General features: G+C 47.8%; 9 protein-coding genes across 9 annotated transcripts; 3 read left to right on the forward strand and 6 right to left on the reverse strand.

Annotated features, from left to right (window-relative positions):
• Positions 1 to 75: 75 nt before the first annotated feature.
• Positions 76 to 2529, forward strand: BDBG_06486 (pyruvate formate lyase activating enzyme). Its single transcript, XM_002623001.2, has 2 exons — positions 76 to 544; positions 641 to 2529. Exons 1-2 carry the CDS (start codon positions 164 to 166, stop codon positions 1331 to 1333), a joined length of 1074 nt encoding a protein of 357 aa, XP_002623047.1. The 5' UTR covers positions 76 to 163; the 3' UTR covers positions 1334 to 2529.
• A 1675-nt stretch (positions 2530 to 4204) lies between these two features.
• Positions 4205 to 4597, reverse strand: BDBG_06487 (uncharacterized protein; the record flags this gene model as incomplete). Its single annotated transcript, XM_031722629.1, has 3 exons — positions 4205 to 4230; positions 4312 to 4463; positions 4512 to 4597. The coding sequence occupies 3 exons, from the start codon at positions 4595 to 4597 to the stop codon at positions 4205 to 4207; spliced, it is 264 nt and encodes an 87-aa protein (XP_031579456.1).
• BDBG_06488 (uncharacterized protein) lies at positions 4299 to 5762 on the forward strand. Its single transcript, XM_002623003.2, has one exon. It carries the CDS (start codon positions 4772 to 4774, stop codon positions 5516 to 5518), a length of 747 nt encoding a protein of 248 aa, XP_002623049.1. The 5' UTR covers positions 4299 to 4771; the 3' UTR covers positions 5519 to 5762.
• Positions 5763 to 6279: 517 nt separating this feature from the next.
• Positions 6280 to 10674, reverse strand: BDBG_06489 (mitochondrial DNA-directed RNA polymerase; the record flags this gene model as incomplete). Its single annotated transcript, XM_031722630.1, has 3 exons — positions 6280 to 6330; positions 6459 to 9752; positions 9838 to 10674. 3 exons carry the CDS (start codon positions 10672 to 10674, stop codon positions 6280 to 6282), a joined length of 4182 nt encoding a protein of 1393 aa, XP_031579457.1.
• Positions 10675 to 11177: 503 nt separating this feature from the next.
• BDBG_06490 (uncharacterized protein) lies at positions 11178 to 12602 on the reverse strand (the record flags this gene model as incomplete). Its single annotated transcript, XM_002623005.1, has 4 exons — positions 11178 to 11399; positions 11477 to 11760; positions 11857 to 12480; positions 12596 to 12602. 4 exons carry the CDS (start codon positions 12600 to 12602, stop codon positions 11178 to 11180), a joined length of 1137 nt encoding a protein of 378 aa, XP_002623051.1.
• A 611-nt stretch (positions 12603 to 13213) lies between these two features.
• On the reverse strand, positions 13214 to 18092 carry BDBG_06491 (sulfite reductase beta subunit; the record flags this gene model as incomplete). Its single annotated transcript, XM_002623006.1, has 4 exons — positions 13214 to 13243; positions 13347 to 17750; positions 17821 to 17960; positions 18062 to 18092. 4 exons carry the CDS (start codon positions 18090 to 18092, stop codon positions 13214 to 13216), a joined length of 4605 nt encoding a protein of 1534 aa, XP_002623052.1.
• A 102-nt stretch (positions 18093 to 18194) lies between these two features.
• On the reverse strand, positions 18195 to 21852 carry BDBG_06492 (UPF0596 Golgi apparatus membrane protein c). The gene is made up of 3 exons (XM_002623007.2): positions 21356 to 21852; positions 18465 to 21219; positions 18195 to 18404 (listed from the first exon to the last, which is right to left on the reverse strand). The coding sequence occupies exons 1-2, from the start codon at positions 21395 to 21397 to the stop codon at positions 20116 to 20118; spliced, it is 1146 nt and encodes a 381-aa protein (XP_002623053.2). The 5' UTR covers positions 21398 to 21852; the 3' UTR covers positions 18195 to 18404; positions 18465 to 20115.
• A 169-nt stretch (positions 21853 to 22021) lies between these two features.
• Positions 22022 to 24194, reverse strand: BDBG_06493 (Ras-like protein Rab-6A). The gene is made up of 5 exons (XM_002623008.2): positions 23846 to 24194; positions 23732 to 23757; positions 23559 to 23647; positions 23040 to 23442; positions 22022 to 22948 (listed from the first exon to the last, which is right to left on the reverse strand). The coding sequence occupies exons 1-5, from the start codon at positions 23896 to 23898 to the stop codon at positions 22890 to 22892; spliced, it is 630 nt and encodes a 209-aa protein (XP_002623054.1). The 5' UTR covers positions 23899 to 24194; the 3' UTR covers positions 22022 to 22889.
• Positions 24195 to 24203: 9 nt separating this feature from the next.
• Positions 24204 to 26197, forward strand: BDBG_06494 (V-type H+-transporting ATPase 21kDa proteolipid subunit). Its single transcript, XM_002623009.2, has 5 exons — positions 24204 to 24594; positions 24672 to 24706; positions 24801 to 24892; positions 25008 to 25316; positions 25415 to 26197. The coding sequence occupies exons 1-5, from the start codon at positions 24537 to 24539 to the stop codon at positions 25515 to 25517; spliced, it is 597 nt and encodes a 198-aa protein (XP_002623055.1). The 5' UTR covers positions 24204 to 24536; the 3' UTR covers positions 25518 to 26197.
• Positions 26198 to 26267: the final 70 nt, after the last annotated feature.

Genomic DNA, 26267 nt, shown 5'->3' on the forward strand with positions numbered 1-26267 from the left:
CCGGATGTGGACTAGTGTGTCTTTTTCAGTTATGACGTAACTAGTTAATCCCGAGGCTCAACCAAAGCGCCAACCTTCGCATCAAAATTCCTTCCCCTGATATAGTTATCACCAGATAGCATTGATACAGATACATCGCACGGAGCGCTACACTCCGCCTAATATGCGTCTACCTCTACCTCTTAAAACCCTAGCGCGACCATTCCCGACCTTCAGCCGTTCAGGTCAAACCCGCTCAGTACATCTCGCACCCCCGTATCTCCTCGATGAATATATCCCGCGCCATCAACTCATATCATCCGTGGATGCCGCGAAGAAGCGTTCCAAGGCATACGCCCATTTGCGGAACTGTAATTTGTGCCCCAGACTGTGCGGAGTAAACCGGTATGAAAAGACGGGTTATTGTCTAATACCCGGAGAGACAGTGAAGGTGAATTTGATTGCGCCGCATTTCGGGGAAGAGCCATGCATTCAGGGGTCAAGAGGGAGCGGGTCTGTTTTCTTCTCAATGTGTAACATGAGATGCACATTTTGTCAAAATCACGTTCGTTCCTTTCTTATTTCTTTTCCTCCCTTTGTAGGATTCGAGCCTGCTCTCCGGGTGTTATCGAACGCTGGTTAACGATTTTATATATCTCAGGATATTTCTCATCAACGTAATGGATTTGATCTGACACCAGAGGAGCTCGCGGAATGGATGTTAAAATTACAGAATGTAGGACAGGTCCACAATATCAATTTCATCACTCCGGAACATGTAGTTCCGCAGGTGGCTCTGGCTATTTTAACCGCTGCGGACATGGGTCTCAAAATACCTATCATATACAATACGTCATCCTTTGACTCGCTAGAATCCATAGAGCTACTCGACGGTCTTATCGACATATACCTTCCAGATTTCAAAGTCTGGAAACCCAGCTCATCCAAGCGGTTATTGAAAGCAGACAACTATACGGAAACGGCGATGGAGAGCATCAAAGCTATGCATGCGCAAGTCGGAGATTTAAGCTTTACCTCTGACGGAATTGCCAAACGGGGAGTGCTACTTCGACATCTGGTAATGCCAGGGATGGAGGACGAAGGAGTGGAGATTGTGCGCTGGCTGGCTGAGAATGTATCGAAGGATTTATACATTCACATTATGGAACAATATCACCCCGATGCGCATGTTGGCAAGAAGCGACGAGGTAAATCTGGCTCTCAAGAGATTCGGTATGCGGAAATCAATCGTGCGATCAATGATAACGAGCTGGAGGCCGTCAAGAGTGCGGCCAGGGATGCGGGACTATGGAGGCTATGTGAGCCGGCGGAGCATGCAAGCTTTTACGTGTGAGAAGAACATGTTTGGTTTATAAAGAGATGCCATTCCGTCCCTGCGCTGGGTAAACAATTGCCAGTGGCAGTGTTGCCGGGTTCCACAACACCTATAATTACGCAGCCGATACGCGAATCATTGGATTAAACGCCAGAGCCACAGGTATCGCCCACACCAGCCCGGCTCCCATTACGCCCATACCTTGTCAGTATAGGGATATTCAGGTCTATTTAAGTTAAATCTCGGAGCAGCATCCAACCCTTTTGCCAACCCCTTCTGCCAACCTCTCTAGACCCACGAGGGAAACCGCAAGGGCCTACCCCGCGAGCAATGGCGACGCAAACATTGAGGAGGTATGAAAGCCACCGCGAATTTAATATGTAGGCTTAGCAATGGAGATCCCCAACTTGCAATTTATCCACGTTTTGGTCACGTTGGTCACGGCCACTCATCTGTGTGTACAAAGCACACGCAAAACAATAATGCACCGCCATTCGCATGTTCGATTTCCCACGGTTGCGGAATACGAGATTGGGCCTCAGACACATCATCAATATCGGGCGAACTTGAAACCAACTACTAGGATATTGTCTCCGCTTGAGAACCTTGTCAGATATTTCAAAGGCAAAGCTTAAGATATAAACATAGACATCTAACCAACCATATTAGCTTGAATGATTGTCATAAAAGGTGGGTATTTAATTATCAGGTTGAACATGTTTACCAACAAACATAAATACATCAGCTTAGGCCTCAGAGCCAAATAGGGGTATGGAAAACAAATTGTCAATATCTTGTGAAGAAGGGGGGTCGTAGGCTCCATACGCCAAACCATAACGAGAAGAGTAGAAAATGGTATATACAAGGACAAGAAAACGGAAGGCTCACGGGGAATGTTACAAGAAAAACCCAAAACTTCAAATCACAAAAGTTGTCTACATACTCCGCCATCCGCAAGTAAAAATTTCCACCAACCATCCCATGTTTTTGTTACGTTCCCGTTCTCACCATCAATAGTTATGTCATGCCCTGCTGAAACATCCACCTTACTTATCCCGTGCAGTCAGCGGGTGCATCCATCCGTCCTTCAGCGCTCACTCACCCCAAAAGTTGCTCGTTTTCCTTGAATATCACAGAACCTCCTCGTCGGCTGGCCGCATCCTGCTGGGGCTGAAAAAAGGGTGGATTTGCCTTTATTTATTTATTTATTTTATTTATTTATTTATATATATATATATATATATATATATATATATATATTTTTTTTTTTTTTTTTTTTTTTTTTTTTTTTTTTTTGGACTGCAGCTTTCAGTGTTTCAGGGCAGACATCAAGAGTAATAATAATGCATGCACACCATCAATCATCTCATTGGCACCAACTTTCCCTTTGCTCCCCACAATCCAAAAGCCCCTCACATGTCGATTTCTCTATCTAAGTCTTCATTGGCAAGAATATTTCTTATTAATCTTTTCTGGTTTTTGCCCACTACGAGATCTCCATCAAGCAGGTAGTTGAGCTTCCGCGATAAATGATATATGAGGGTATTGGTGAACTGCCTTCAGATGAGGATGACCTGTTCTGAAATGAATTCATGGCTACTCTTGCCGGGTTCATTGTAGGAAAGGGTTCTGATATGCGGCGCTTGTCTAGGGCCATGGAAAGGGGTGTGGGTCAGGTTGCACATTCTGGCCTACTCCGTACAGTGACAGTATCTAGCCCTACTGAACTGGTGGTGCCTTTGGATAGCTTGACCAGCATATCCAGTCATCATTGCTGAAGAGCAGTTCCAAAGCTGCCGTGGCATGCCCCGCTACTAGGTGCAAGAAGTGGATAAATTGCATTACTTCAAAAGATTCCTAGAAGGAAACAGGATCATGCAGAACCCTGGCTGGCGGTCAAGAGCAAACACTCATGAAATATATTCTTCATCATCAGGCTACTTCCGAGTGACTCTCTTGACTAATTCGATGTACCGGAGAAGATCGGTGCTATAGGAGAGATCGATCGCCGGCCCAGCTTATTTCATCCAAGTACTAGTAACTAAGAGTCAACATTCCCCGCGGTCGGATCATCGTTCAAAGCAAGAAGAGGCTGTTGATAAGCCAAAACCCTCTAGTATGTAGGCTAGGAACCTATCCATGCCTGGCGGGGAGAAAGCAAGGGAAAGGGAAATCATTAATTTTCATGCCAGTCAAAACCAGGGCTAACCTAAGAGACGCAAGCCATGCCTACGACCGTATATTTATTAGCGCCAGGAATCATTCTGGAAGGCTTTTTGACTGTACTCTGCAGATTAGCGTGCGGCACTTTGGCCTGTCTAATCTGCACTCTACGGAGTTATACTCTGTACATCTGGTGTACATCTGGGGAAGTGAAGTCGCCGCCTCTCGGAGCTTTCATTCTCTTTATTAAAAAATACCAATCTATAACTTACCGGATATGCACCTGCAGGTGATCTCCACTTTTCCATGTCCACCATTGTTATTATCATCGCCAAATTGACTGCGTTTAGGCCAAGAAGGCGTGATTTATTTTCTAAGTTCTTTGTATACATAGTTACCCCCGCACTTTATAGTTCAATAGCTACATTTTTTTAGCTGCAGAGCGCCGCCAGATTTTGAAGGTATCACACGAACTGAGAGTGTAATTCAAAAGAGAATCCCCGCTATTGATCGAATCACTCTGATGTCCCCCACCTTTCATGCATGCTTAGTTCGCTGTGTAGGCTCAAACATACTGAATCACCCCTCCTCCTTCCTCTCCACCGCCCCCTTTCCAAATTGCCGCTGTAAAAAGGTCCTCCACCGGTTAGTTTCTCCACAGCACTCCTTTTCGCTATCCTGGACGCAGGGGAGCAGGATGTGTGGAATAAACGAGCTGCGGTGAAGCTATGCATAGTATATCGAAGTAATTCCTGTAATAAGAATACGAGTTCACTCAAATAAAATCCCTGGGATGATGGCTGGAGATACATAGATTTGACATATTTACTTACCCCTGTCACGACAAAGACGAGAGTATTGGAAGGATGGCACGGGTTCGGCAACTCCAACCTGATAGCCGAGCCGAACCCAATTATTTCCCACTTTGGCCGTGATATCGGCTTCCCGAGCATTTAATGTGAGCTGTTCGATGATAGTTAAAGGCCTGTTGGATATCTTGACGGTGAGCAGTCTAATTTAACCAGCCACCTACCTCGCAACCCTGGCATCCTGGTGATTGAACCCCTCGCGGCCTTGCGCAATCTCTGCCCAGTAAATCTTCCTCTCCAAATATCCCATTCTATTCTCGTACGAATTGCTCCAATCAGCACCTGCAGAGTCAATATCAAACCCACATACTCCTACCGTAGAACCAACGCCAGATGCCTTAAAACATCCTACTGTGTGCCGCCCACGATAAATTAAACCAATAAACATCTCTGCGCCGACCCCGCAGGCCCCCCAACACTAGCCATGCCAAAGGAAACGCACACTTACACAACATATGCCGAGTTCCTCAACAACGTCCCCGTTTCAGAAGATGATATCAATTTCTTCTCAGGCATCCCCTGCGCCAAACCGTTTCTGAACAACCCGTCCACGTATCGCGTCATCCCCTTCCACCCCCGTTTCGACAAAGGGGAGGAGGACACGACAGATAGATTCTTCAGCAATGTCATCAACACGCCCGAGACAGTCCCGCGACTGGTTGCTGTCATGCGCAGACCGGAATTGAACCCAGTGGCTGCAGCGCTGCTGGCTACTCCTGGGGCGCCTGGGAAGCAGCGGGACGAAAAGCTACCCACAGCACCGCCGACCACTAAACAAAATTCATTGCCAGCTGCAGATCCAGACTTCCTTCTCCTCCTAGAGCTAGGGCCGTCGCTAAGCGGGTTCCGCGACACCGTTCATGGCGGTGTCTTAGCTACGTTACTTGACGAAACTCTCAGTAACTGCGTCGAGGCCTTTAGGCAGGATATGCCTGTCAGTGGTGGGGAGGACAGGCCGCGTCTATACACTGCAAAACTGCAGGTTTCTTTCCGAGCGCCTGTGGAGACTCCTGGGGTAATCATTGTTAAGGCATGGTTCAAGGGGGTGGAGGGTAGGAAGTGGTTTTTGGAGGGTCAGGTTGTTGGAGAGGATGGGAAGGTCAAGGTGGAGGCGGAGTCTTTATGGGTTATGGAGAGGACGACGAGAGGGAAGGATGCTGCCCGGTTGTAGGTAGTTAGGGCGGGTTTCGATATAATGGTGACAGCGAAAAATGTGATAAATAAAAGGACAACGGCTTTATAGATTATTGACTAGGTGATAGAAGGGCTACAAAAGGTACGCACACACCGCTAAAAGTTGGATGATATGTATAGATTAGATGTTTTGGGATAGAAATTGAGAATATGCGTACGTTATACAATAGAATAATATATCATACATCAATGGACATCTTTTCTCGAAGTTCATATCCATACAAACATGTTCCGGAATGACAACCGGAATAGCCTGAATAGCGTAATAGTACATGTCCCCGTTTGGCCAGAAAACAGCGGACAGAGATATCCTAGTCAAGCAGCCAGAAGAAAAAGGAAGGGGTAACTCTTTATACATCGAAATAACAGTAAAGCGGACGGACGCCCTTTTCAGATATGTCCAGGATAGGAAACACAGATAGTAGGAAGATTAAAATAGGTTACAGGAGAAGGAGAAAATGAGAATGAAAGCGAAATGAGAACCTCGCTGACCGCCGTTAACGCCAAACAGAATGCCGGGGGTTGTGTGCATATACCAAAAATAAAATGAAAAATGAAATAAAGAGATAATCAAAAAGATCACCGGTATATATATGCACATGTCGAAGATGAGATGCTCCGTTCCTCTCTATAGTTTGCTTTTACCCACCATATTCCTCAGCGCCTAGAAAAACGTATGTGCAGATAAACGAGGCATATCCAAAGGGAAATAAATGACTATAGACATGTTCGAATCGTTTACGAGAAGAAATACTCGCTATTTTTCAGTCTCTTGACGTCGAATTCGCCCTGTGTAATAAAGAGAGTATGCGTGAGTAAACAATAAGCCAAGGAGAGCAAGCGAAAATTAGAACGATAACAGCGGCTGCAGCGAAAGGGGCATATTAAACATGTTAAAAAGAAAATTCAAGGCATACCTTTGCAGGAACTGTGCGGAAGGTCAATGGCAGCCAAACCCAAATAGGTGCAGGCTTAGACTTGGCCTTCGGCTTTGTGTCGGGAGACGCTGCCTCCTTGCCAAGCTCACTTAGTGAGAACTCATCTGGCTTGGTGGAAGTATCGGCTTCAAAAGCCGCTTCTTCAAGCTCGTCTAACGGGTCTTCTGACGTCACCACTCGGTCCCCCGTCGGCGTTTCGGACCCCTCAGGAGGAATTTGTCCGATACCAGCTACACCGAGCGACTGCATCGAGGCAAGTGAGGATTCAGCATCTTCAGACTCTGCAACGAGTTTTCCAGCGGTAACCATTTCACGGCCCTGAGCCTGCAACTCGGGATCGTTAGATCGCAGAAGCTTTAATCGTTTATACTCATTAACGAGTTCATCCAATTGAGCCCTTTTGCTATTCGATGATTTGGTGGCCTTGCGCCATTTCAATACTGCTTTGGCCAGTGGCGTGCCAGGCTTAATGTTGGCTAGGTACATGTGATTTGCGTATCTAGTTTTGAATTCGGAAGCAAGTCTCTCTACGATATCTTCGGAGTGCATGAGAACAAAAGCATCACGAAGCACACGGTTCATGATATCGACATCCGCTGCATGGGTCCAGAAAGAGTCGTGAACCGCGGAGAATGAAAGACCGAGTTCGTCGCATTTGACCGCGGAAAGAAACATATGAGTAGCGTCAAGGGAATGAACGAAGTTAGGAGGGAACGCCTGTAGCTGTTTGCGTTTGTTGACAATATCGCTGGCCTGAGGGTTCCGAATGCTGAGTTGCTGCAAGTCACTGTAAACCTTGATGGAAGCAGCGTCTCTATAGGGCTGAGCAACTGGAAGTTTAAGCGGAGTTGTCCATACAACAGTGGATTTAAAGTGGTATTTAGGATCTTTGATATTTTTCGCCATTTTTTTGGCGCCTTGGAACCTCCCTACTACCTTGAGGTTCTGTTCATCTGCTAGGGCTTCGATTTGTTCGGGGCTCAAGGACTGACTGATACGATTTGCGCAATCGCCGAGCCAGAATTGAATGTCGTGAGCACCGGTAAACATCGAACCCAATGCGACAAAGATCTTCCTTGCTATGTAGGTGGCGCATTCACCAGCAACTCCAGAATGGAAAAGGTCAGGGTAGTGGTCCACGAGCTGTTTCCGCACTTGCCGGATTGCCCCCAGGAAGGTGACGCCGTAAACGTTGGTCATGACCGTTTGTTTCACAATCTTCCTAGTGATTTTGTCTTCAAGTAGTTTTGCAGTTTGGTCGCCATTCGCTGCATCCTTTTGAATAGATTGTTTGACGTGCTCTGCCACGCCGGTATAAATATCCGAGGGGCGATCGGAAGGCTCAAGGTTCACCTGTTGCGCGCCGATGATATCACCTCCTAGAGCAGCATAGTGTTGAAGACCGTTGCAAGAACCATCTTGATGGACAGGCAGGTGAGAAACGAACTTGGTTGGATCTTCTAGAGCCATCGCATTTGTCAATTCGATGCAGGCTGCAAGGCACTGGAAAGGGTCTCCGGCATCAAGCCACCATTTTTTGCCCTTTAGACCATTAATGGCGGAGTCCCTGATGTCTTCCAAATGGTCCATTGCAAACTGCTCGCGTTCCTGGAAACTTGCCTTATCGTAACCAAACACGTTGGCAAGATGGATCTTCAGCCACCTCAGGCCGCTTGTGCCCAATTCGCGACCTTTGCTGAACAATAGAAGACCGCGACAATGATCGGCACCCATTTGGTTGAAGTATGGTGGCATCGGATATGCGCGGCCACGGAAATCCAGGTTATGGGGGAGATAAAAGGTTTCGTTCCTATACGCACGCGCAATTTCTAATTGGAAATTCTGGAAACACCGCTGTGAATGGTAGCCTGTGCGGGTGTTTGCGGCATGGATTTTTGCCCGGTAGTAATCTTTAAGAATATCTCGGTCGTCAGTTTCGGGCTTTTCAGGTTCGATAATATTTGGGTTTTCAGGAGCAAGGTTAGCAATTTCCTCGCCACTATTCCACGCCTCGAGCATCACTTCCAAGACCCCTCTATTGATTTTCCAGCCGGTTTTGCCGAGGACGGTTAATCCAGCGAATACAGTATCTAGGTCTCCACGGGCTGCTGCGGTTTCAACATAGCTCAACTGAGAAATATCCCCTGCCTTGACTCGCATGACCGCGGATGGGTATTCGAGAAATCCACCCTCTCGAGCACTGGTCCACGGGCGTGGTGGACAGACCATGGGCAAGTGTTTCGCTAACAATTCACCAAGAGGCTCTCGGCGTAACTTCTCCACGATATGATCATTGGCATGAACATAGCCAACTCTGAAGCCACGTTCCAACTGGTAAACACGTCTGAATGCGGCTTGGTCAGTCCGTTGTGTCCTGTTAGTGCTCGGATCTTTTGTAGAAACAGGAACAGTTGCAGTCGACAACAACATTGATGCAAGGCAAGCCCCGATTTTAGCTTGAACAACAGGTGACCAATCAACTGGTCTCTGGCTCTCCTCGAATCTCGCAATTATTCGTTGCCATTGGACCTGGGCTTTCTTTGTGCCTTTGTGGACAAGCTTATCAATGAGGGCTGATGTTCTCCTGGGAGACTTGGACTTCTTTTCCAATTCGCGCAACTGCATCGCCAAGTACTCATCGTAAATCGCTTTTCCCAGGTACATCACCAGTGCCGTTAACTTGACCCCTTTATCCACGCCGCTCTTATTGAGAGCATTAAAAGTGCTGAGAATGGTGAGGGCAGCGAGCTTGTCGGTTTTGATCGCTCTCAAATATGGAGATATTTCTACACGTTGGCTATCCGCTGGTAACATGCGTGACTTCTTTTCGGATTCCTCGATGAGTTCCAGCTCCTCATTTATCCTTGACATGAGCTGTGTGTGCCAGTCGTATAAAAGGGCTCCCATTGGCTTGCTGGGAATGGGATTGACTCCAACTTTTTGCAGCATTTCACTTTCCTTCCGCCAGCGGGCAATAGCTGAGTCGACGCAATCTGATTCTAAGCGACGCTGCCGCATTTGTGCATAGGCCAGATCTTGTTCTTCTTGGGAGCCGGGCAGATCGGATGGTCTGGGAAGTGCTTGCTCGGGGTCAAAGATGGATAAGGTCTCTCTAAGAGAACTAAGACCAAGACCTCGTTGTTCGGTAGCGCGAACGAGAGCAATGTCGTCGGGTGGATGCAGCTTCGGTTTAATCTTAGAGAAGTCCTCGTCCGGTTCAATGTAGGACTCATCGGGCATGGTTGAATCGTTGTAAGCATTTTCGGAACATATCTGTTTAAAACCAACAACGCAATTTTGTTAGTAACTAGAAGCGACAGGAACTAAAATCTACGCCTGATTTAACTCTCTAACATACCTCTGAAAGAAGTCCCAAGTCTGCTTCCGATAGAATGGGAAGACCCAATACTTCCTCTTCAATCTCCGCATCTTTTGCAAGATTCCAGTACCTTCTTACTGTTCGTTTCTGCTTATTTTCGAATAACATGCGTAACGCCATCTTAATCATCAGGGCGTAGGTTATGGAATCCGGTTCCGCAAAAGCATACTTCATGTCGACTTCAAACCATTTCTGTGCCCACCACACCATCCCGTAGCGCCGGTGGACAATCATATGCGAGATCATCGAGCGTAGATATTTGTTGTGAAGATCAAGGACTTCCGGCGTACCGTATCCAATAAGCTTGGCAACCCGATGAATCAGAATCTCCGAACGCCGGAACATAGCAGCTGAAAGGCTGACATCGATGTTCGCAAGCATCTCGGTCAATTCGCCACCAATTCCATTAGATCTTCTCACAGCAGGCGGCCGGCTAATTAGGAAATCCTTCCGTATGATGACTGAAGAGGTATCGATATCATCAGGCTCTGGATACGGAAGCCGCTCGTTCCATGGGGAATTCGACAGAGGCGATACAGTTAACGGCGAGTGAATCTCTGCATGTCCATACGGGAGGCCCTCAAACGGAACATTGATGTCTGAAGTTGCCGTTGCTAATGACCGGGTGGACCGTAAGGGTAGGGAATTAGGGGACTCGAGGGTTGGGAGGACGGACGGCCGGGACAAAGTTTGAATCCTGCTCGATTGGCACTGCAATCGCGGGTATGCTACGGGAAGCCATGACGAGGATATCTGCTCATATGATCTGCCTAGGCGGCGTAGAGTGTGTCTCCGTTGAGCGGCCCGGCACAACATGCTGGCAGTGAACTGGAAGTCTTAACAGAATGAGCGATTACAATTGATAAGGATAAGCAAAAAAGAAGGAATAAAATAAAAGGAAAAACATGTGAAAAAGCAAAGGAGAGAGAGAAATGAAAAGAGAAAGTGATTGAGAAGCTCCCTCCCCTCTGCGTTCCTGACAAGAGAGAGTACAGAAACCCGTCGTCGTTGTGCAGGAAAAGTGCTTGGACGTTGAGATAGAAATCGACGAAGAAAATTATTTTGGAGGCTTTGGACGATCGGCGTCTAGCGGATAATAGTTATCCCGTGCGAAAGGAAAAGTTAAAAAGATTGAGGATAAGTCACGTGTAACTATAGATTAGTCATGTGATCCATTTCTGACTAGGTAGCAATTTGGGATGGATAACCAAAGGGTATTTTTCGATTGTAAGTAGTAGTACGATCTGTACATGTACACAGTGTTCGTCGCTCATCAGGCAGTACATATCGCACTCTAACCACGAAGTTCCACCACTCCATTAGTCGCCTGCCTTAGTTCTCCCGCGGACGTCAGACGGCCTCCGCGCCTTTCTCCGCAGCTTCATCGCCCACCCAGCCATCTCCGGGTTGATAGGGTCTATTCTCGGCGCGCTCATTCCATCAATATAGTCTTCGGAACCAATTGCGGATTGCAGTAGGGGCGGTTCATCCAGGGATTGATTGAACATGTATTCTTCATACATGTCCCAGGAATCTTGATCCTATATCATAGTGTTAGTAGATAATTTTTTTGCAAACGAGATTTAGCAGAAGGAGCGTTTGTTTGGGCTTCCCATACATTCTCATCAATCCATGCATATTTCTCCCACTTCTCCTCATGCATCCTTCTCAGGAGCACGTTATTGCTCGCAATGTTCCCTGTTTCAACATCCGCGGATTTGACCTTCATATCGATCGCGCGTGCCTCCGCTTGCACAGCACGAGACCCGCGCTCTTCATCGGCGTCGCGTTTGCCCTTCGTCATGGTCTTGCTTTGTGCAGATACCTCGTCGAAGGCGTCAAGGTGGTGGAGCTGTGGACGGAGCTGGATGACTGCAGATAGAGGTGCCAAGTGCAATTCATCTTAAAAAAAAGTCAGCGCCATGTCAACTCGTAAAATAAAATAAAATAAAATAAAATAACCAAGAAAGTAAAGGAAGCATAAGCGAGCACACATACTCTCCCTAAAAGCACCCAGCATATAAACCGGATCCCCATCAACAGGCTCCTTGATCCGTCCCCCAAGCGTTTGCGTCGTCATAATAACTCCAGCCTTCTCATCTTCATAATCCATCAAACCCTCCTCATCCCCAGCGAAAATCTGCTGTCTTCTTTTCCCCATCATCGTCATCCCATCCTCGCCATCATCCATACCTGAGGCGCCAGCGCCAGCACCAGCACCAACGGTCCCCTTAGCTCTCCCCCCCGTATTAAACCCACCCGCCATCCCCATCGAACCCCCCTCAGCAATAACCCTGCTCTTCTTCAGCGCATTACCGTACCGGAGCCCCTTCCTCTCATCATAATTGACATGCGTGTTAATCGGTATATCGACTTCTACTAGCCCCGTGCGTGGCTTTAGGCGGAGTTCGGTAGGTTTCTGCTGGGTTGCGGCGTTGTAGGGCTGTGTAGCTTGGCGGTCGGGGTATTGGAGGAGGAAACGTCGGATTTGAGAATCGGTTATATAGATATCGTAGGAAGCTATTACGGGGTCGGCTGTGGGAGGGGTGGTTGTGTCTATGGAGCCGGAGCCGGAGCCGGATGCCGGTCCGGGCGCGGGCGCAGGATCGATGTTAGGGGTGGCTACAATGGAATTGTTAGATTTGGAGAGATAATATTTCCGCACATCGGTTGGTATTTCATCCCTGTTCTTCTTGTATCAACGCGGGGTGAAGGGAAGCTATAACCGTTGACTTACAGGACATGGTGGTAGGGTGGAGCTAGAGGTGGGAGGTGCGGAGAAGATTGAAAACCGGAGGAATCACAGCGGGGCTAATTCAATCCATTGGAAATAGAGATTTTTTCAGAGAAATATAGGTTGGATTATTCAAATTTGCTTTTTCTAAAGGTCTTATTGCAGAGCTTCAAAAAAGTTCGTTGGTGATATCTCGAGGTGGTCTGTCGGTGGGCATAAAACCCAACAGAAAAAAAAGATGTTATGGTCCAAGCTCCTCTGACGCACCCGAACGCCCCGGCCTTGACCCTGAATCACGTGGGGGTGGCCGACCGCGGTCAGCATCTAGCGATACAGAAATACATTCATTGCATGTTCTCATGCTGAAAATTATTCGTGTTATACATGGCATTTAAATTAATAGGATAACAAAAAGCAAGGGAGCTTAAACCCACGTTAAAATTCAATTGTCTTGGAGACAAAGGGTATTAAGTAGTTATATATAGAAGTCTGCATATAAAAAGGAACATGGACTGATTCCGAAATTTTGCTGAATACATTGCATAAAGAGACATGAAAAGCCACGACGAGAAGGGTAAAATAAATACAAGAGGTAGAATTAGACCATGTGCTGTACGTAAATTACTCCTCATCCTCATCATCTTCCGCAACCTATATTGAACCATTCAAATCAGCAAAAAGTTACCACAGAAGGCAAAGAAGCCGTACGCTGCGTATAAGACGACGAAAAAAATAGTTAGAGAAATCAACTTACATCATCATGGAACGTCTTCCCCTCCGTCGTCTCCTTAATAACCCCAGCCCGAATACACCAATCACCAAACCTCTCCGGCTCCCCTCCCTCAACCGACGCCGCACGCCGCTCAAGCGAGTACCGCTTTAGCAGATCCTTCATGAGCTCCAAAATCTCATCCTCCTTAATCGACGACCGGTACAGCTTATTCAGCCGGTGTCCATGATACCCGCCGCCCAGATACATGTTATAGGCACCATACGCTTTACCCACGAACGCCACCTCCGCCAGCCAGGGCCGCGCACACCCGTTCGGGCAACCCGTCATGCGCATGACGATGCTATCCTTGCTCAGGCCGTTCTCCGCCAGGCAGTCTTCGAGCTTATCGATGAGGATTGGGAGATAGCGTTCCGATTCAGCCATGGCGAGGCCGCAGGTGGGGAAGGCGACGCAGGCGGATGAGGAGAGGCGCAGGCCGGAGAAGGCGGTGTTATCGAGTTTGTATTCGGCCATTAGCGCTTTGATGGCGGGGAGATCTGCGTCTTCGATATTCGAGAGAATGAGGTGCTGGTTGCCTGTGAGGCGGAACTCGCCCTTGTTCAGCGCGGCGAGTTTGCGGAGACCTGTGCGCATGGCGAATGAGGCAGTGTCTTCGACGCGGCCGTTCTCGATGAAGAAGGTGAAATGGTTCAGACCCCTTTCGTCCTTCTGCCAGCCAAATGTGTCGATGTTGGAGTCGAATTTGAAGGCGCGTGGTGGTGCGAAGCGGAGGTTTGGTGCGAGCAGGTCTTCGACTTTGCTCTTGAAAACGTCTACGCCCATGTCGTCGACTGTATACTTTAACCGGGCGTGTTTGCGGTTCTTGCGGTCACCGTGGTCGCGCTGGACGATCATGATCTTTTCACAGACGATGTGGACTTGGTCTGCAGACACGAAGCCGAACATGGATCCTGTTCGGGGGTACGTCTTCTTGTTGTTGTGAGTCATGCCCATGCCGCCTCCGACGAGGATGTTAAATCCTTCCAGGTGACCGTCGGCACCCTTGATAGCAATCAGACCGATATCGTGAGCGTAAACGTCAGTGTCATTGTGTGGGGGAATGGCAATCGTAATTTTGAATTTTCGGGGGAGGTAAGTAGGTCCGTAGAGAGGCTCATGGTCAACGACGGCGTTACCCGCTACCTGAATTTTGGTATCCTTCTCATCCTTCAGCCAGATTTCGTGGTACGCAGTTGTTGCCGGGAGCAGGTGATCGCTAATACGCTTGGAAATAGCATGGACCTCCTTATGATAATATGACAGCTCCGGAAGGCTGCTGCACATTACGTTTCGGTTTACATCACCGCATGCGGCAATGGTGGTCATCAGGGCCTGGTTGATGGCCTGCATGGCAGGTTTCAGTTTCCCTTTGACAACGCCATGGAACTGGAAGGTCTGGCGGGTTGTGAGTTTCATAGTTTCGTTTCCATATGCGCTACTAATGTCATCCATTTGCAGCCATTGCTTTGGCGTTGCAACACCACCGGGTAATCTGCAACGAATCATGAAGGAGTATGCGGGTTCCAATCCTTGGGCCTTACGCTCGTCCCTCACGTCGCGATCATCTTGCATATATGTACCATGGAACTTAGTAAGCTGCTGGTCAGTTTCTGAGATTGCTCCAGTCGATTCATCTAGCAGGCCCTCTGCGATTGTGCCTCGCAGATAGTTGGACTGTATTTTGATGTCCTCGTTGGTCAATGGGGGCGGCTCCTCTGGTAGTCCCTCGACCTTGTCCACCCCTAACGCCTGCCACAGTTTCGGTTCCCATTCTTGATATCCGGTCTGGAACCCATCGGGATCCTGGTCATCTCCAAGGCCGATATCAGCCAACTTCTTACCACCGAGGAACGATATACGAGCGTCAAGATCCTTGCCGGGCTTGTTGTAGTAGATCCTGTCCTGTTTTCTGGGCCAGTAGTGGCTGTCTCCCAATGCGAAAACAGAGTAATGAACGGAAGAGAGGTCGAGATCTCCAGAGTTCTTAACGACCTCCCACAGGGCACGACCATTCTGAGGAAATTCGCCCTGGCCAGCTGTACTCGTGATAAACACTATGTTTTCTTCGGTAGCCAGGTCCTCGATGGGGAAATCATCCATAGCCATAACCATGGTTTTCAGTCCACGGGCCTTGCCGCGGTTCCCTAACCGCTTGGCCAAGTTCTCACCATTACCACCGTCAGACGCGAACAGAATCGTTAGAGGAGCGCCAAAGAGACCCTCCAGAAGTTTGTCATACGAGTCTTTAGCAGCTCTCTTTTGCAGCGCCCGGACTTCCGTCCCATAAGACTCAGACAGGCTTGCGGAAAACTGAGGATGTCGTTTCATCAGCTGGGTAAGCTGGTTGTCCCGACGGAGGAATTCCTCCAACTCTCGCTTGATCCTCTCGGAATCGAGGGCGAAATTGGGCTCTCCTACTTCCGCATTCTTTGGGTTCCATCTATAAAGTGGCCAATAGCCCAAGTCGACAGCCTTCTTCGTTTCCTGCAAGATGGTCAGGGGAGAGTCACTCTCCTTGTTGTAAGGTAGATAAGCGAGAACCACAGAGGGTCCATCGAACTGATCGGCTTCCGCCATTGCCTGCAAGACCTGAGTATAAGATCCATACACCGCAACGGATGCGACATAAGCGTTTCCGAAGTTCATGGCATAGAGACCAATGTCCTTCTTTCTCCGCGTCGCGTCCGCAGCAACGCGCTCCGAGTAAGGTTGCGAGTCGATAATAAGCATATTAACATTGGCGCCCGAAGCGAGGACATGGTGAACACCAGAGTTGCCCAAATCATAGGCCCATGCATCAGAGCCAATCAGCCACTGTGACTCCTTCGAGAAATACTGTTTCGATTGCAGCAGTTTCCTCGCCAGAGACGATCCGTCAACATCCAGCCGAGAAATCACATCGGCAGCGAGGCTGTTTGCCTTGGCCGAATCTGTGGCGTTTAATGCCCATCGCGAAAGCCAATTCTTGGGCGTGTCGGTCGTAAAGGCGTTTGATTTGGCAGCTTCCGCAACCTCATCAATGAAACGTCGCCGACCCTCGATGCGCGCAATTAAGGCACCGAATCCGTACTCCGGCGTGAAAGCAATTGTGCTTGAGACTCCTGCATTTTCAGAACCAAGTTGATTGGCAACGTAAAGACGGGTGCTAAAGAGCTGGTCCAAAATCTTCATGTACGCATTCTCGGCCTCGGGCTGTTTTTGGACGCTGATAGCTGGAGAAATCTCTTCTGGAATCTTTTCCTTGCCGACTTGAAGGTTCTGAATTGGGGTGTCGGCCGCGAGATTCTGCAATATGCCACGAAGGGCTTGGTTGGATGTTGAGGGCTCTATATACCCCAGTCTATAGCCAACAAGTTGAGGAGCCCTTCCACTGTCGCTTGGTTGGGATAAGCTTGATAAGAGGTCCAGGAACGCTGGGCCCCATCGCGTGGTCTTGCGTACTTGCTCCAGGACGGCAATGCGTTCGATCGATTTGGGGATAGCATGAGATATTTGACTACCGATCCAGGGACGATAGAGGCGGGCAGTAATAACTCCAACATTTGCAAAATCCGCTTTGCTGCTAGGGTCCGTTAGAACATCGACGAAGACGCCCGTGGAGCCAAAAACAAATATGGCCGATTTTGCAGCATCCGGCCCAGTGTATTCGATAGCGTGATATTGACGCCCGGATAGCTGTGATATCGCATCCCATATTTTGCTAGTGATTTGGAAGATATCCAAAGCGTCCACGGGTCGGAGAGTTAAAGGTTCCACCGTGGTGGCTGAGGAACTTGCTGGAACATCAGAGCCGCTGTCACTTCGGGACGAGATGGAGTAATTCTCATGGGAAGACACCTTCGACGGAAGCGAAAGCTGGGAGGCAGACAGGCTGCCAGCTTGGCCCTCGCTCCGTTCGCCCAAATCTTCCTCCACAATGGTGGGAACACGGCCGGAGTTTGCATACAGCGTATGTGGAGCATTAGAAGGTACCTGGGCATGTTGCACATCTTCTAAATCTAGAATCTTCTTCACGAGCTCCGGATCCTCTGCCGCAATTGGATTATCATCGCGCGAGTTGGTTGCATCGAAGAAATGGATCACCCCCTTTCCTGACTTGGCTGCCAGCGAATGTGCCGTCAAGGCAATATCCTGAGCCTCTTGCAGCGTTTCCGAATGCAAGAAAGAAAAGCCACATTGGCGGATAGAGCTGATTACGGAGTAATCGGGGAAAGGAGCTGGGTCTAGGGAAACATGGATGACGAGGGGGTAATTTGCTAGTTTATATAGATACGGTATAGATGGGAGGAGGATAGAAGAAGTCGCTGTGATAGCGACACGGTGGCCCGACTTCAAAGGCTGGAAAGCCGATAACAGCGGATCCTCATTCACGCGGAGGGCGCGGATCTGTATTTTATTAGAGCCATGTCAACATAACAATGGTGATAGAAACAAATTTAATAATGAATTTTCATACCTCCGGGACCCTTTGCGACACTACTCCCCGTACACTACCGGCGGAGAGTTGGCTCAGGTGCTTTGAGAATAACGAGTCAGTCTGAAGGGATGGCTGGACAGAGAGGACAATGTCACTCGAGAGATAGGCGACTCTTGCGACTGCGCAAGAGAAACAAGATATATTAGCATCATCGTATTAAAAATGATATCCATGTTCAACAATATAATCAATTCTTGCAAGGTGATACGGGTTAACATACCAGCCTCTCCCGCAGTTGACACCGACCTCATTGTAACAAAATCGACAGCGCTGCGGGCTGGTTGGATAGTATAGATCAGAAGAGCTCTATATCAGAGCGCAAGCATACCCTCAACCGCAGTCAATCCAATCCCAAACTTCTCCTCTTGAACGAATGAACAGAAATGATAAATAATAATGAGAATGAGAAGTAAAGAAGAAGAAGAAGAAGAAGAAGAAGAAGAAGAAGAAAAGAAAAGAGCAGTTACTTATCCATGCCATCACGAATTATTTGCTTGCCAATTCAGCAATTGGTCAGCATCGTTGGACACTTCCCTTGTTGCAACTGCGAGGAGTTGATTGGTCTGCGATCACGACATCAGTGCAAACATACCAAACAGGCACACCGATATGGGAGGAGGTACCAGGTACAAACAACCTCCATGTAAATTCTGCATCTTCAGCACGGCACTCCAAGTACCTGGTACACACTGCTGCTGCTGCCGAGGCTCGCCAAGGCACTGCGGAGCCGGACCGAGCTGACACCATTTCCCACAGCACTGACGAGATCGCGATAGATAGGATAGTCCGTTGTTTATGTGTGACACAAAAGCCAAACAAAATATATTCAAAAACTGTCTGTCAGCGCTTCTCTTCGCCTCTTCTTATACGAAGCTGAAGACAACAATACAAAAAACACATACCGTATTTCCCACTTCTCCAGATTAGAGGAAAATGTCACGCCATGATATGAACACAATGCTACGGTAGATGGCCGTGGTGGAAAAAAAAAAAAAAAAGGAAAGGAAAGGAAAGGAAAAACACCAATACAAAGCACGATCAGCAAGTGAGTAAAATATATGAACAGGTATATATTCCGAAAAGAGTCAAGGCAAATTAGACAGGAAAAAGACAGCTGTATCATGCATACCCACCTGGAGCAGGACCAACGCAAAAATAAAAGGCAAGCAAGACGAAATTGCCAAAAAAAGAAAAAAAAAATGATAGGTTAAGGTTAACCGCAATGCCAGATTCTCCAAACAACTAAAACACACTATATCACAGCAACTGTCTTCGTTCGCGGACGCGGAGAGCGGGGCAGAGAGAAGGAGGAAAAATAACAAGGCATATCCACAGAAGGGAAATCACCGGAGCCGAAGCATGAGAAAGCGAAAGAAAAACATGGAGAAACTCCTCCTACGACGGCCGTTCCCGTACAATGACAGGCACACATGTACACCCGATTTCCTCAACAGCACATTTATAACAGGGGGACAATAAGAGCAGAAATGGTAGGGTGAGAAAGAGAAAACAAGAAAAAAGGAAAAAAGGAAAAAAGGAAAAGAGAAAGAAAAAGAAAAAGAAAAAGGTCAAAAGGAAACCCCAGCCGAACAACCCCTTGTCATGTCCCACATCCAATATGTAAATCAGAAAAGCATATAGGGAATGGAAAAGAAGCAGAAGTGGAAAAGAAAGAAACGTAAGGGGAGATATTGGAAGGGAAGAGAAGAAATAAGGTGAAAAGGGAAATTGAATACAAAAAATACCGCCCTCACATTCTCCGTTCCCTTCGTTTATTATCATTGGGAGGTTGTTGGCCTCGTTGTAGTTGTAGTAACGTGTGTATGTATATGTATAAAAAATATATGCTCAGGCTTATATGCATGATAAGAAAGAGACAAATCCGTACATGCGAACCAATCTATCGCAATTTCGCCCAGGTTTTCGTTCGTCGCGCTTAAATGGGAATATGTCGTTCTGCCTGTTCGGTGCACACAAACAAAGGAAGGATATTGTTTTATCTTTTCTATCGGAGGAGTTGATCGATGGGGAGGTTGGGGGGTAGTGTATTTTGTTAAATAAACAAACGCGGGGGGAAGGGGGGAGAGGGGAACGAGTCGTGGTCATAAATCGGTGGGAGGCCTGCGAAAGGTCCCGCAAGTGATATATCTTATCGTTCTTATGCTGTTTCGCCCTCTCATAGATAAACGGCGATCTTGAGTGTCCACTGGCGGTATCCTGCGTAGATGAGAAGCAGGTGGCTATGTTATTATACCCTCCTCATCTTGCCAATCTCTACCGTCCTTCCGACATGTCGTGCATTTTCACCGATTGGCCCGCTAGTGATTGGTTCCGGCTGTGGCTGTTACTGTGTATTTGATGTTGTTGCTGCTGCTGCTGCTGCTGTTGCTGTTGCAGCATGATCGCAGCCTGCACAGTGGCGTGGGAGGGGACTGGTGGTCCAGTGCCGGATCGTCGACGCCTTTCCCGTTCAGAAATTCCACTCCCCGGATTATTATTGCTTGGGTCAACGCTCTTTCGGAATTTCCTATTCATCCCATTCATCCAGCTATGATCATCATCTTCAAGCCAGTAGCTACGGCCCACGGAAACCATGATCCTACCCAGTTTGCCCTTCCACCCTTGTCCCTCTGGTGCTCGGATGTTGAACGGGTTCGGGTCGCTATCGATATTGCTGAGTACGGAGGAGTTGCGGCTGTGTGCTGGGACGGAGGGTCGGCGACGGGAATCGACTGACGTCCGGGCGTGGAAGGAAAATTGCAGTATGCATTGGCGCGCAAAAGCCATCATGATAAACACAAAGTACACGCGGATAGTCCACAGTGTGCATATAATGGCGATGCTCTGCAAGCTTTCCGGCTGTAGGACACCTCTTCCAAGGGTCGCGGATGAATCTGCATGGCCAGCTCCGGCGGGGGCGGAGGCGGCCTGAGCGCTGGCTACCACACCATCTCTAGTACCAGCGTCCACGACCACGGAAGTGACGTTGAATTTTGGACGGGTGAAGCCGGCAGTGTCCGCCATCATGGAACTTCCGGGGCCTGACTTTGCCGGTGTATCGCTCTGTTGTTGGGCAATAACGAGGAACCATGTCACCGCAAAGGCAGCTGTGTATGCCGCATTAATGACGCTGTCGATCAGATAGAACCAAGCCAGCGCAAGACATTGGAAAGGGGATTGTAGTCGGACATGCGGCGCCAGGATGGCGGTCAACGCCAGGCCTAGAATCGAGTATATGTACATCGACAGCTGCAAGGGGGAGAGATGGTAACCGGTCAAGAGAGCAAGTAGGCCATAGACCCCACTAATTTTGTTCAGGAGAAGGGAGAGCGTGATGAGAGTAGCGCCGGTTTCTAGGCTCATCACATAGAGAAAGGACTAGTAGTTCGAAACACCCAACAGACCCGCGCAAAAGTTAGCCAAGCGGAACAGTAAAGATAGTTACTCTGTGAACGAGGCGCAATAGTATCTTTGCTATATATCAAGAAGCACAGGAAACAAAGAGCCAACGCACCTGTGGCCGCGGAATGCGGAGGAATCGTAATGAGATGCCCATCCTGCTGGTGTGTGAACGCAGCGGGCGGCGACGGAAGCCCTGTTGGTGGTCGCGATACGAGCAACAAGCTGGTTCTCCAGCGTCCAAGAGAGCGAATTGCCAATAGAGAGAGCAATGGAGTCGGGTAACGAAAGTGAAGATAGGCGATGACTAAAGTTGGAGGAGACTGGCAGTTGGTTTGTGAGTGCTGTTGTGTATTTTTTTTGTCTTTTTTTATACTTGGCAGAAGATGTATCTTCATGCAGTGAGTGAGAGTGAGTTGTTGGTTGTTGCTCGATCTTTGTCTTTGTTGCTTTCTTTCTCCGCTGGGGTCCGTCCGCCCTTTGCTTGGCTTAGTTACGATTAGCGCCGGCGCCAACCACCAAGCGTCAGCCAGCTGGATACAAGATCCTGGAACTCTCCGGCCTGTCAGCCCCTGATGAAATCAATAGTTGGGAATGGCGGGGGAAGAAAGCTCTCTTGCTAGTTGATAGTATTACAGCGGACAGTCAGCTGGACAATACTAATAATTAGATATTATTGTAGGGCACTGGGGCAAAAGAGCTCGATCACCAATAGTTTTTTACTGGTAGTTAAGGCCGAACCACTCCATTTATATATATCTACAGATCTGATAACTATAATACGGGAATGGACACAGAGGTTACTGTCAAAGGCAGTTTTCTATGTATAGTATTATCAACACCAGCGCTTTTCTCCTCAAGAGCTTCTTGTGATAAATAATATCCTCTGCACCCTTGATTGATGATATGAACAACATTTATCAGCAAACCCCTAGCATATCCGCATCTACATGTTTCCACAAGTGAAGAGTTAATATAAAACTCATTGTCTCTGTTGTGAAGAACAAATCTATAACATCCTCGGGTTGTCCAACCCTTTTATGAATAGGAGCTGGATAAATAACAACTATACACAGCATACAAGCGCATGTTCGAAGAGGTATAGGGGATAAATAATGCCAAATAATTATAATAATAGACGCAAGGGGGGATGTGAAAGCAATTCAGATGAGCAACAAAAAAACAACTCCATGGAGCAATGCGCAGTAATGGTAATAATAAGCAAGGAAAAATAAAAAAGAGAGAGAGAGAGAATCCCCAAAATAAAAGAGAGTTAGATCCATAGTCAATAATGGCGGGCGCCCGCGGGGAATTTAACTCGAGTCAACATGGATGGGAACTGCATAAAAATATGATAGGACAAAAAGAACTTTGGCCTACGATATCTCTGGCAGGAGAGGAAGAGGGGGGAAGTTTGAGCGAACAGACAGAAAAAATAAAATAAAATAAATAAATAATAAAAAAGAAAGAAAGAAAGAAAGAAAGAAAAAGAAAAGGAAAGGAAAGGAAAGGAAAGGAAACCCTCATTATACAAACAAGAGAATGCGGCGGGGAGAACAATTACAACGAGAATAAACCAAGCAAATAGATGCAATAGAACTGAACAAAGCGTGGATATCCTTAACATTGAACCATTCAGTAATTTCTCCCTAGCATGCACATCCATCGTTGCTCACGGGTTGTGTAGGGTTGATATTAACATCAATCACTGTGAAAAATATTAAGTTAGCAACGCCCCCAAGTAGATGGATTCGCCATTATAAATGACAATAAAAGCGCAAAAGAAATTAAGAGCGTACTTTGGTTAGCGCCTCTCCCCGCCTCATCATCCATGCCCGGGAGAGCCTGAGCTATCCTCCGAAACAGCTGCTTGACGTTATGCCCAACCTTAGCGCTGGTCTCGATGAACATAAGTCCATGCTTCTTAGCCTCCTCCTCCCCTTGCGCTGTCGTTACTTCTCGTTTATCGTTCAAATCCGTCTTGTTCCCCACGAGAACGATGATCACATCATTGCCCCGCTCCCCGCGCACGTCGTCGACCCATTTGCGTGTGTTTTGGAATGACTTGGCATTTGAGATATCGTAGACAACGACTGCTACGCTCGAGTCGCGGATATAGGATGGGATTAGGGAGCGGAATCGTTCTTGGCCGGCGGTATCCCATAACTGGAGACGGACTGTTCGGTCTTCAAGGTACATTGTCTAGTGGAAGCAGGAGGATGTTGGTTAGTCGCGGTTGGTTCCCGACACGAAGCGGCAACCGACAGGCGGTAGATAATCCATGGCAGTCAAATTTGGGAAGAGGGGCCGGGTCCTACTTTTGATAGAAAGTCGATGCCAATTGTAGCTTGATACATGTTATCGAAGGAATCGTACATGAATCTGGTGATTAGGGAGGTCTTTCCAACTGCGCACGTTAAATCCAATATGGCATCAGACGTTAGTCAAGTGCAAACCGGCAATGCGCAAAGTGACAGCAGGTTTCACCCACCACTCTGTTCTCCAAGAAAAACTAATCTAAAAGGATCCAGTCAGCGTGGGGTTTCTCTTAATCAACAGGGATGAGTGCTTGAGACGGCGCGCTGGGTGAACGCGGCGGACGTACTTGAATTTCTTAAGAGGGTTCGAGTACGCCTCTGTTGCTGATTGCGAAGCCATGGCGAAGACTGTGTATTATGCTGAATTAGAGGGGGTATAGGTTAATTCGTGGTTTGATGCTCGGAAGCGGAGATGGGGTTGTTGGGTGGGTGGATAAAGGGCAGATAGATTTCGAGGTCGAGGAGAGTCGGGAGTTGCTATGTTCTGTGCCTCGGTAATCTGTACTAAAAGCCGTAGCAGTCGTTGCAAAACAGACGAATTCAAAGAAAGGGGCCAGAGCAGTGTCCTTTGTGTTTCAGAGTATCCAAGGTGAGGGTTATATCCTCTGGGTGTCAATCTGTCTGGTTCGGTTGAGTTGGGGGCAAGCTTATTTAGCGGAGGCGGTAAAAATGGCTAGTTCCGCGCGGTTAACTGTGTCAGGGAAGGTTGCGGGTTAGCCGCAGCCATCGTCACTGGCCAACATCACAGGGAAAACATCCGTCCCTCGAACCTGCAACAGCTGGGCCAGAGGTGCTTCGATACCTATCATCCCTCCGCGTCCACCTCCTCACACCGCCGTATACCTACCTCTTTTGCTGCTGCGGGTGCTAGCAAGCATTCTCAGCCCTTCAACTACTTCTCCAACACATCAATACCCTCCAATCTGCCACATTACACCCTGAAGAGGAATCACGTCGCCGGAGGTGCAAGAGACGACCATGGGTCTCCTGTACCCGGTTGGCGGTGCTACCGCTTTCCTCACAGTTGTTGGACTTTGTGCGTGCAGACATGTTGTTGCAAGAGTGTTCTGATTATTTTCGTCCTTCGGAGCTGACCTTGGAAAATGCGTATAGATATGCTCTTCAATGGCGAGGGTGAAGCCTTCAACGTATGCCTTCGATTTACCACAACCCTCTACCCCTTCCGTCCCGCATGCAATAAACGAACATAGTACCCGCTGACAAACGTTGTGAACCAAACAGGTTGGCCTGTTTCTCGAGTCAGTGTCTCCATATACCTTTGCGACAATAGGCATAGGCCTATGTATCGGTTTATCAGTCGTCGGAGCTGCATGGTACGCTATCTTCCCCGCTCCTCCATAAATACTCATAATATATGTGTATATATGCATCAAACTTTGACGGACCTACTCCTCTAATTCACCATCTCTTCGTCGTCTTTGATAACAGGGGAATATTCATCACCGGCTCCTCGATCATAGGCGGTGCAGTCAAGGCCCCAAGAATACGAACAAAAAATCTAATCTCCATCATCTTCTGCGAAGTCGTCGCCATCTACGGCGTTATCATGTCTATTGTCTTTTCGTCGAAGATCGCCTACGTCCCCACCGAAAACCTGCATTCCGGAAGCAACCTGTACACGGGTTACGCGTTATTCTGGGGTGGTTTGACGGTCGGTGTATGCAATCTCATCTGCGGTATTGCTGTCGGAATCAACGGAAGCAGTGCTGCATTGGCTGATGCGGCGGATTCTTCCCTGTTAGTAACCATCACCTCACATTGTCTGGATCTTGATCCACCACGTCTATTTCTCGTGCTAAATAGCTCATGCTGATGTGTTTTCGTGCAAATTAAAGATTCGTGAAAATCCTCGTGATTGAGATTTTTAGCTCCGTCCTCGGTCTCTTCGGTCTGATTGTTGGCCTACTGATATCCGGAAAGGCAAACGATTTTGCTTGAACGTTGTGAAACAGTCGAGAGAATTACAATGGAATTCATTTGGATAACCTCGAAACGCGGAAACCCATTCCCTTCCACACAACGGGGATGAGGTGGGAGAGTCTCGTGGCGCCAGGATCCTCTCCTGCAGTACAAAATAACTGGCGCCGCTTTTTTTGATAACCCTTTACTTATTTACGATTTTCCATTTCTCTTCAACCAATGATGAAATCGATCTGGGGCGATTTAGATTACCATTAACCATGTGATATTTACGAATGGAATAGACATGGAGTCATAACTTGTTTTTTAATACGGCAAACATGAGAAGGAGGGGAAGATTGTGAACCAGGAAGGGGGTTTGAATCACTGTCCGCCCGGTCTGTTGTTTTGCGATATCATGTATAGTATTTGTTGCTGCATCGGGGAATTATATATCTCTTGTGATCTTCCCGTCATATGTCAATTTATTTCACAGTGTGGACGGTTTGCCACTCACTCTTATTAACATTATAACATGGAACCTCATAAATACCATAAGCTGAACACTTGATAAATGCCTAATGCCGTCGTATCTGACGCAGCTCCATGCCTGGTTTTACTCAGCCAGCATAAATTCACAGCGGGGAAAGATATGGCAGAAGGCTGCCTTGTACAAATACATCTTCTACGTAGATCATAGAGGGAAAGATACTCTCCCAGCTTCCTCTAGATACATCATACATTGTAGCCGGGAAATCTCGAGGGTGATCGTGATGGCTTCCGTGTTAC

This window comes from Blastomyces gilchristii (genome assembly GCF_000003855.2).
Source record: "Blastomyces gilchristii SLH14081 genomic scaffold supercont1.14, whole genome shotgun sequence".
Classification (NCBI taxonomy): Eukaryota; Fungi; Ascomycota; class Eurotiomycetes; order Onygenales; family Ajellomycetaceae; genus Blastomyces; species Blastomyces gilchristii.